Genomic DNA, 11,263 nt, shown 5'->3' on the forward strand with positions numbered 1-11,263 from the left:
TCCCCCTAGGAGCATGCACGTAGTACTTTGTTTCGATGACTAATAGATTTTTGCAATAAGTATGCGAGTTCTTTATGACTAATGTTGAGTCCATGGATTATACACACTCTCACCCTTCCATCATTGCTAGCCTCTTCGGTACCGTGCATTGCCCTTTCTCACCTTGAGAGTCGGTGCAAACTTCGCCGGTGCATCTAAACCCCGTGATATGATATGCTCTATCGCACATAAGCCTCCTTATATCTTCCTCAAAATAGCCACCATACCTACCTATTATGGCATTTCCATAGCCATTCCGAGATATATTGCCATGCAAATTCCATCATCATCATATACATGACTTGAGCATTTATTGTCATATTGCTTTGCATAATCATAAGATAGCCAACATGATGTTTTCATGGCTTGTCCATTTTTTATGTCATTGCTACGCTAGATCATTGCACATCCGGGTACACCGCCGGAGGCATTCATGTAGAGTCATATCTTTGTTCTAGTATCGAGTTGTGATATTGAGTTGTAAGTAAATAAAAGTGTGATGATCATCATTATTAGAACATTGTCCCATGATCAAAATAAAAGTGGCCAAAGAAGCACCCCCCCCCCCAAAAAAAAGATAGAGGCCAAAGAAGCCTACAAAAAAAGAAAAAAGAGAAGGGACAAAGTTACTATCCTTTTACCACACTTGTGCTTCCGAGTAGCACCATGTTCTTCATATAGAGAGTCTCTTGAGTTATCACTTTCATATACTAGTGGGAATTTTCATTATATAACTTGGCTTGTATATTCCAACGATGGGCTTCCTCAAATGCCCTAGGTCTTCATGAGCAAGCAAGTTGGATGCACACCCACTTAGTTTCCAGTTTGAGCTTTCATACACTTATAGCTCTTAGTGCATCCGTTGCATGGCAATCCCTACTCCTCGCATTGACATCAATTGATGGGCATCTCCATAGCCCGTTGATTAGTCGCGTCGATGTGAGACTTTCTCCCTTTTTCGTCTTCTCCACACAACCTCCGTCATCATATTCTATTCCACCTATAGTGTTATATTCATGGCTCATGCTCATGTATTGCATGAAAGTTGAAAAGGTTTGAGAACATCAAAAGTATGAAACAATTTCTTGGCTTGTCATCGGGGTTGTGCATGATTTGAATATTTTGTGTGGTGAAGATGGAGCATTGCCAGACCATATGATTTTGTAGGGATAACTTTCTTTGGCCATGTTATTTTAAAAAGACATGATTGCTTTATTAGTATGCTTGAAGTATTATTGTCTTAATGTCAAATGATAGACTATTGCTTTGAATCACTCGTGTCTTAATATTCATGCCATGATTAGATTACATGATCAAGATTATGTTAGGTAGCATTCCACATCAAAAAAATTTATCATTTACCTACTTGAGGACGACCAGGAATTAAGCTTGGGGATGCTGATACGTCTCCGTCGTATCTATAATTTTTTATTGTTCCATGCCAATATTCTACAACTTTCATATACATTTGGCAACTTTTTATACTATTTTTGGGACTAACATATTGATCTAGTGCCCAATGCTAGTTCCTGTTTGTTGCATGTTTTTTGTTTCGCAGAAAATCCATACCAAATGGAGTCCAAACGGGATAAAAAGCGATGGAGATTTTTTTTGGAATATATGTGATTTTTGGGAAGAAGAATCAACGCAAGACGATGCCCGAGGGGGCCACGAGGCACGGGGGCGCGCCCTGGGCCCTCATGGCCACCCCGTAAGGCGGTTGGTGCCCTTCTTTCGTCGCAAGAAATCTAATATCCGGATAAAAATTGTGTCCAAATTTCAGCCCAATCGGAGTCACAGATCTCCGGGAATTTAAGAAATGGTGAAGGGGCAGAATCTGGAACGCAGAAACAGAGAGAGACAAAGAGACGGGTCCAATCTCGGAGGGGCTCTCGCCCCTCCGCCGCCATGGAGGCCATGGACCAGAGGGGAAACCCTTCTCCCATCTAGGGAGAAGGTCAAGGAAGAATAAGAAGAAGAAGGGGGCTCTTTTCCCCTCTCTCCCGGTGGCGCCGGAACGCCGCGGGGGCCATCATCGCGACAACGATCTACACCAACAACTTCACCACCGTCATCACCAACTCTCCCCCCCCTATGCAGCAGTGTAACCCCTCTTTTACTCGCTGTAATCTCTACTTAAACATAATGCTCAACGCTATATATTATTTCCCAATGATGTATGGCTATCCTATGATGTTTGAGTAGATCCGTTTTGTCCTATGGGTTAATTGATGATCGTGATTGGTTTGAGTTGCATGTTTTATTATTGGTGTTGTCCTATGGTGCTCTCCGTGTCGCGCAAGCGTGAGGGATCCCCGCTGTAGGGTTTGCAATATGTTCATGATTTGCTTATGGTGGGTGGCGTGAGTGATAGAAACACAGACCCGAGTAAGTAGGTTGTTTGCGTATGGGAATAAAGAGGACTTGATGCCTTATAATGCTATGGTTGGGTTTTACCTTAATGATCTTTAGTAGTTGCGGATGCTTGCTAGAGTTCCAATCATAAGTGCATATGATCCAAGAATAGAAAGTATGTTAGCTTATGCCTCTCCCTTAAATAAAATTGCAATAATGATTACCGGTCTAGTTATCGATTGCCTAGGGACAAATAACTTTCTTGTGTGACAACAAGCTCTCTACTAAAACTAACTTAGTTGTGTCTTTATCTAAACAGCCCCCTATTTTTTATTTACGTGCTCTTTATTATCTTGCAAACCTATCCAAAAACACCTACAAAGTACTTCTAGTTTCATACTTGTTCTAGGTAAAGCGAACGCTAAGCGTGCGTAGAGTTGTATCGGTGGTCGATAGAACTTGAGGGAATATTTGTTCTACCTTTAGCTCCTCGTTGGGTTTGACACTCTTACTTATCGAAAGAGGCTACAATTGATCCCCTGTACTTGTGGGTTATCAGTATCTAGGTGTCTTAGGTAGGTCTTTGGTTGCGCGTGGATTCTACTCTCGCGATGGTGGCAGCGAAACAGTACCCTCCATATCTCCCATCAGAAATGCTGGTTCTCTCGACTATTAGTGTATGATATGGGGGCGTGTCATTACTATCTCGGGTCCTTCTAATTTGGGGTGGGCGCCTTGTGTATCTTCGTGTTGATTTGTCAAGGTAATGCTTCTCTTATTTATTCCCTTTTCGGTGTTCATGTTGCAACCAACCAAAGGTTGAAGGCCGGCCATCGGGGTCATTTTTCCGGCAGCAACACGACCATGGCCTCTTCATTCTCTCCTTGGGTGCCTTCCTGACTAGACAGATTGCTCTCTGGCAGTCTGTGCTCCTTCTCCGTCATAACCGCAGTCTCCGCACAATCTTTCATTGTGGCAAAAGTTTCATTCACAAGATGGTTTGTCTATGTGATTTATGATCTACACAAGGCTTCTAGGATGGCGGCTCGTGCTAGAGATTGATATCATTTGGCTCTCTGAGTATCTAGTTATAATTTCCTTATTTTCTAGGTTGTTCTGTATATTTGAAAATCTTTTACTCATATAAACCCAAGGGTTTGTTCACAATATACTCATGGTAAGTTGAAACCTACCATATCTTAGGAGATCACACACCTTACAAACTAAACAACTTGACCTTGAAGTAGAGCAGTCAATGATTCCCAAATAAGCTGGGATCAGGAGAACACATAGCCAACCACTGGTTCACCAGCGAAAAGGGTCATGGACACCGAGAAAGGGTACTTTAGGAGAGATCAAAACATTGCGCACTCTAGGTGACTCCAACAACCCTCTAGCAGTCCATGGCTGAAATAGCGGACAGTCCAATTTCTTTGCCATCTCATTCACCTCTTCTGCCAGTGCCAAAGCAATTTTTTTGTCAGGTGACACGACCAGCAATGCTCGCAGCTCCCGCGCGTTCAAGGCCACGTACTTGAGGAATGCAAACTCGTTTTGATACCCTTGAAATTTGTGGATGAACAAGCTCCTGACATGTAATCTCAAGCTTTCGACTGGACTGGCCTCCTGCCAGAACCTAGCATGGTGCTCTCCGGTGGGTTCATGAGCGGCCACTGATGGATCATGCGGTACAGACTGTTGTTCATACCAATGAGTGCATCATTCAATTAGATACAAAACACGCTACTAATAAATGATTGTTGTAAGATTACTTGATGATCAATTCACGAGGACCTCGATGTGCAGCGTGCCAATGTTGGGAAGCATCTTAGAAAGCTGGCCAACATCTTCACCTCCCAAAAGACACCAAAGTTCACCTTCATGGCCAATATCTCAACGCTAGGAACCACGGTTCCTGGACTCGCCATTGTGTCAGGTTGCAGCACAGTGCACCAGAAGAACATGCATATTACTCCGTAACTTGTCACATAACAGTTCCATTTAAAGAGTGTTATTATAAGAGTATAGTATGCTGATGATACCCTTTTGTTCTTATAAAATGATGCCATTGTTGCTCTGAATCTGAAATGGATTCTAACTTGTTTTGAACAAATTTCGGGGATGCCAATTAACTAGCATAAGAGTGCTCTTATCCCTATTAACTTGACAGTTAATGATCTCAATCCCTTTGTGGACATTTTCCAATGCATAATTAGGGATTTCCCTATTAAGTATTTAGGAATTCCTTTGCATTTTGACAAGCTTAGCAGAGAAGATCTGCTAGCTTTGATTGATAAATTTTTAGCCAGAATAGCTGGTTGGAGAGTCAAACGTCTTTCTTATTTGGGAAAAAATACCCTGAATAGGTCCTCCCTAGCTAGCATCCCCTTCTATTTACTATATTTCTTTAAATCCCTCAGTGGGCCTTGAACCTGATCAATTCACACATGGCAAATTGTTTGTGTAGTGATAGTGAAGGGGCCAACAAAATTCATCTAGCCAATTGGTCTTCCATTTGTATGAAGAGGGGATATGGGGGATGGGGTATTAAACCTCCAAGATATGAACATTTGTTTAATAGGATCCTAGGTTAAGAGATACATAGCTGGTGAAGGTTCCTTATGGAAGAAGATAGTTGACAATAAGTATAATACCAGGAATCCCAACGTCCTTTGCTATCAGGACAGCCACACTTCTGAGTTCTGGAAAAGCTTTATGTGGGCTTTGTGGGCTTTTAAAATTGGGTATAAATGGTATGTTGGGAGTGGCAGACAAATTAAATTGGGAAGATATTTAGCATGGAAATGCTCCTTTAGCTACAACATATTGGGATATGTATTCTTTAGTTCAAGAGAAAAATAAGACTATTGTTGATTTGTGGGATGGTGGTAATCTAAGATGTACCTGTAGGGGAACTTTTTCAAATGAGCTAATGGTGCAATGGTTCAAACTAGTTAATATTGTTAGGCTTACACCTTTTAGAGATGAGGAAGATTCGTTGATTTGGCAATATGAATCTAAAGGGATGTACTCTTCTAAACCTCTATAGTTACATCTGCAATCTCCTGTGGGGGTTGTGGAACTTTAGAAACTCTATAATATTTAACAGAGTTTCATTGATCCCTCTGAAATAGGTGCTAGGCATGGTCTCCCGATATTTGAGAGACTAGACAAAACCGTTTCCGGAGCTGGAAGTAAGAGACTTAATGGATTTCCATAATCATCTCTGGGGGAGGCTGAAAGCTCCCTTTCTCTGGAGCCAGACTAGAACTTTACAGAGAAGCAAGTGAGACAATGTCATGGAAGGAAGCGATGGGAAACTATCCATGTGGTGTTCTCACGGCTCTGCTGAGCTTCTTCACTGGCATGCGTTCCTGACCTAGGTTTGATACCCATGTAAGAGTTTGAAAGTAGAATGTTTTGTTATTCTATTCGATTTTCCTTTACCAAGATTACTACAATGTGTCCTCCTAGTTCTAGTTTCCCTCCCGTTGGTTTGACGGGGTAGGCAAAAGTCTATTCAATATTTTTGGAGTGAGGTGCTTAGGCCTCCCTATGATCTTAGAGAGTTTGTAATAAATGGTACTCAAGCTGTATGGTTTCTTTCTTATGAATGGAGCCAGGGCGAGACCCCTTTTCATAAAAAAAGAATAGTTCCATTGAACCAGAGAGAGAAAGAAAGGCAAACGTACTTTGATGATGTTGTCACCGATTTGCAGCTTGTGAATTCTTGGCTCCAGGTAGCCGATCACCCGCAGCTTGGGTGCCGAGGCAATCCAGAACCTCACGCAATCGGTTCCACCATAAGGCGTCTTGAAGAAGATGATGCGCTCCAAGAGCGGGGCGTCCACCACGGTGAACTCCTCCACCTTGGACAGCCCAAGGAGCAAGCACCGGAGGCTTTGGCTGCAGACATGGACGCGCTCGGGCTTACCATCAAGCACGAGCCCAAGGTACTCCAGATCAGGGCAGGCAGCAAGCAAGCGGTGGATGTACTGGTCGCTTGTGTCGTTCCGTACCAAGCCGAGCTTCCGGAGATTGGGGAAGGCGTTGGCGGCGAGCGGGAGGTCACCGGGGATCTGCCAGAGGGCCAGGGAGAGGGACTGGAGCGAGCCGCAGCAGAGGATGTCAGCAGGGAGGGGCGACAAGGTGGTCTGGGGTTGGGTTTGCTTGTTCAGGAAGGAGAGGTTCTCGATGCGCTTGGTGGCGAGGAGGCGCGGCCACTCTGGGAGCTCGAGATCCAGGGAGGAGGCTATGCAGCCGAAGAGGCTCACGGTACGAAAGGGCCCCGGGTGGTCGGCGAGGGCCCGTGCGACGGTGGCGATGCGCGTGGCCTCAGAGAGGTGGGCGTCGGCATCACGCAGGACGAGCGGGGTGGAGCGCCAGATCTGGCGCCACTGGGAGGCAAAGGCGGCAGTGCGCGCAGCATCCGTAAAGGGAAGGCGGTTGATGATGTCGCCGAGGAGGTCGTTGCGGAGGGCGCTGATGCGGTCCTCGCCGTTGTAGCGCCGGGCGGGGTGGGAGGCGGCGCCGTCGCCCATGGTGGAGAGGTGTGTTTTGACCGGAGAGCGGATCTGCTAGTTGGGTAAACAAGTGTGAGAAGCGAGTGCCCTCAGCCCTCGGGCCCGAAAGCTTTGTAGTCTAGTGCACGCTGCTCAATAGCACACTGGCACTATCTGTCTCTGGAGTTGACTAACTAACACAGTTTTTTTATCTGATGAACTAATCAAACTCTAGATTAGTTGTTGGCTAGTAACCTTGGAGTCATTGAGAAAACCCTAACATAATGTTTTTTTGAGAATACACAAATTACGTATCATATTTTTGTAGAAGAAGAAGCAAAACAGTTGATTGAAACTGACGAACACTATTGTAAAAAACTTACGAACACTTCATGTTCTCTTTCTATATACCCTTCGTATGTTTCAACTAGTAAATATTAGTGTATTGTTGTGCATTACTGGTCACTTGGTAGTGATTGTATTATAAAGTATAGCTTTATTTTAGCAAACATGCTTTCGTTAGTCCAACGCCCACAGAAATTGCACAAGGCTTACATAGAGAAAATACAAAAGACCATCGCCCTTGATGAAGGTAAGAAAAAAAATCGAAGAGATGCGCCACGTGATGAACTGATTTCCCTCGGGATGCAACGCTATCCACTTGGCAGCACACTAAACAAATATACAAAGAAACACCGCCATTGATAAAGACGAGGCAAATCTCTTGAAGAAATGTGGCACGTGGTGAACTCTTTCGGTGGGGATGCCATGCTACCCTCTCGGTAGCACACGTGACCAGTGTGCGTCTTCGTCATCAAGTAAGGGTACATCAAAGACAAACACCGGACCTCTGATTGATCTCACAATAGGAGAACTTGAGGTTGAAGGAACTGGATATAAGCCCAGGATAACGGTTGTGTTTATGTTTCAACATCATCCAGAGACATCCAGAGAGAATCCATTTACTAGGCAGGTCTCTCCAAAAATAGGCCAAGCATTTGCACCAACAGAAACGAACATCTGCTTCCTTCCAAGACCACATGGCGGGCCTCCAAAGTAGAGATCAAAAAAGGAAGGAAACAACTTGTCAAAATATGTTTACACAATGAACAACTTTCCTCTATTGCATGAGATGGAAAGTAAAGATTGCATAACATTCACACCGTCCTACTCAAAACCTGCTAAGAAAATGATGAGTACATTTTGCATTAGTTTTTACCTTATTTCTTTTTGCATCTTAGTCATAGGATTTTTTGTGTTTTGCCGCGTTCGCATGCCCTTTTTGTCACATTTCACCAAGATTCCAAAGAAGTAGGAGATTTGAGCATTGGTGGGAGAACATATATTTTAGTGTAAAATACGATAATTGCACATCATAAAAGCCTTCCATATGGAGATGATCAAGTGGGGAGAAACCAAGCCACTTCTGGTTATTTAGAAGAAAAGACAGTGCATGGTAACTTCACCCTCTCGTACCAATGGTCGTATCATACGTTGCCACCTCCCCCTAGTCGGCTAATTCAACCCCATGGGATCAGATCTCAGATGTGATGAATAGAGAGACCCCAAACCATGAAACAGACGCAGAAAACCTCACCTACAAAAGGGATAAAGAGATGGAATTAGCAGAAGGGCAACATTGTCGAAGTTAAATCCGGCAGGTCTCGGGTAGGGGGTCGCGATCTGGTAGCCTTGCCACGATGGTAACAAAGACACGGGGACACATGTATTCACCCAGGTTCGGGCCCTCTCAAAGAGGTAAAACACAACGTCTTGCTTTGCTTATATTGATGTGGACGGGGTACAAAGTAGAGATGATTGATACGTCTCCAACGTATCTACTTTTCCAAACACTTTGCTCTTGTTTTGAACTCTAATTTGCAAATGGAACTAACCCGAATTAACACTCTAATTTGCAAATGGAACTAACCCGAATTAACATTCTTAGCAGAAGTACTTTGGTGTTGTTTTTTGTGCGGAAATAAAATTTCTTAGAATTGGCTGAAAGTTGGCGGAGATTTTTTATTCAATATACAAAAAATGCTTGTCAAATATCTGCTGCAGGGGGGCCACCACCTGCCCACAAGGCAGGGGGTGCGCCGAATTGCCTTGTGGAGCCCGCCGACCTCTGTCTGACCTAATTCCAACTCCATAAGTACCGTCTTCCTGAGAAAAAATAGGGAGAAAGTTTCATTGCATCTTACGATACGGTGCCGCTGCCACCTCCTGTTCTTCAACGGGGGGTCTAATCTGGAGTCCGTTCGGGGCTCCGGAGAGGGCAATTCGTCAGTGTTGTCATCATCAACCCTTCTTCATTAACAAGCTCATGATGCTCACACAGGGAGTGAGTAATTTCATCATAGGCATATTGGAGGTAGATGGAGATGGATGAGATACGTCATGTAATCAAGTCAATTTGTTAGCGCTTGATCCGTAGTATCAACTATGTACTAAGATTGATGTTAATATGCTTAATGCTTGTCACTAGGGCCTGAGTGCCTTGATTTCATATCTGAACCTATTATGTTTTCATGAATATATTTGAGTTCTTGATCCTATCTGCAAGATATATATATATATATGCACATGTTATTGTTTTGAACTGTAGACCCCAAGGTGACAGTAATTGGGATATGATAGGATCCTGTACCAGGGGTGGCTAACACCAAGGAACCCTGCCTCATCAACTACAAGGGGGCCCAACGGGCCCATGACATGGCGCTAACCCTAAGAGGCCAGACGACCTTCTTGACGCCCAAGACCATAGGACAGCGGCACCCCCAGACCGCATCTAGCATGTAAACCCTAGGCCTCTCATGTCTATATAAAGGGGGGTCTAGGGTTCCCCTTGTTCCATATATCCTCAGATAGGAGAACTCTTGGTAGCAACATCGTACACCATTGTAACCCCTCGCACAAGATATCCTATAAATAACCGGAACCATCATGACATAGGGTACTGATATCCGGAGGCCCGAACCTAAATAAACCCCTTGTGTGACCTTCGATCCATGACTTCCAGCTGCGCTTGGACCTCTACCGTGGGACCTGATGGCAATATGCTTCGTCAATTGGCTCGCCAAGCACGGCCGGCACCGGGTGGAGACCGATCATGGATCGGATCTTTCTCTGCTTCCTGTAGCCTACCGCCGGGAGAGAGCTTAACTTTTGTCTCCCTCATGTTCGTAGCGGATGAGGCGGGCCGGGTTGACACCAACCTACCATCTGACCTCGCCGTCTTGGGACCTCGCAAAAGACCTCATGGTGATCTCGTGCAGACTATGGAACGTACCACGCCATCAAACCTAGATGCGACCCGCGAGCTTCCTTTGAAACATCCATGGAGTGGAGGCCGCGCCGACAATCTAGCTAGTCGTGATGGTCTACGGGGCTTGTCACCTTAGCAAGGCATCCAGAGACTACCGTCACCATCCCAGGCAAGGACGAAGCCGCCGACGTGGCCAGTACAGCTTTGACCTCAGGCGACAAAAGAGACCACGCGCCAATCTCCCTCACCGATGAGGACGAGAAAGCGGGCCTCCAACTCTTCCGCGAGGTCACTTACTCCGACCTCTGGGGAAGGAAGGGTCGTCCACGGGCTCAGAGACTGATGCCTCTTCCAATCAAGGGACATCCCTGTCCGGGGCCCCATAGGCGATATCTTTCCACCAGGCCATGATGACGGAACCAACCACAAATGTGCTACGCACGATAGAGTCGATGGAGCTCGTGGCCTTGGTACCTCCAGCGGCAAGACTGATGTCACCCGCGACTCAACAACAAATAGACTCCATGTTGACGCCTCAACCACAAGTCAGCACATGCCTCCCCATGAGTTCACGATGGGTATCACCATGAAGAATGTGACCTTATGGGATTCCACGTCAACACTGCCATCGATAACGGGGTACACCCTGAACTATCTGACAACCCCCATCGACGCACTGACCCCGCATCAAGGATGCTGGAGGCCATACGGGTTTCCTAGCTTAACGTGCAGCTCGTGCTTCAGCAAAAGGCGCTGTAGGTCTTCGCCCATGAGGCCTGATGGAACGAGACACAGGAAAGACTGTGTCGCCCATGCCGCCAACCGCAGAACCTCCTCAACGACTTCGCCAATGGAGGCCGGGAGCAAGGAGTCGACTTCAACGAACCAACATCGGAGCCCGCAACGCTTCCGCCATCGACCCCGGCCCACGGCCTCCAGGCAGCGACCGCGTTGGCAGACCGGCAGCGAACCATGCCAGGAGATCCCAAACTCCTGGCCGACCTCACCCACGTGCTCCACGGGATAGTCGAACTTCTGTATAACATCTCACACTCCATGGAAAGGTTGGCAGGTACCGAGAGCGTCCTCTGCACCGCCA

General features: G+C 45.7%; 1 protein-coding gene across 1 annotated transcript; it reads right to left on the minus strand.

Moving 5' to 3' along the window:
- Nucleotides 1-2,974: 2,974 nt before the first annotated feature.
- LOC125519060 (F-box/LRR-repeat protein At3g26922-like) lies at nt 2,975-7,020 on the minus strand. The gene is made up of 2 exons (XM_087535040.1): nt 4,189-7,020; nt 2,975-4,089 (listed from the first exon to the last, which is right to left on the minus strand). Exon 1 carries the CDS (start codon nt 6,933-6,935, stop codon nt 5,871-5,873), a length of 1,065 nt encoding a protein of 354 aa, XP_087391166.1. The 5' UTR covers nt 6,936-7,020; the 3' UTR covers nt 2,975-4,089; nt 4,189-5,870.
- Nucleotides 7,021-11,263: the final 4,243 nt, after the last annotated feature.

Source organism: Triticum urartu, chromosome 7A (genome assembly GCF_056163025.1).
Source record: "Triticum urartu cultivar PI428250 chromosome 7A, HENAU_Tu73, whole genome shotgun sequence".
Lineage (NCBI taxonomy): Eukaryota > Viridiplantae > Streptophyta > Magnoliopsida > Poales > Poaceae > Triticum > Triticum urartu.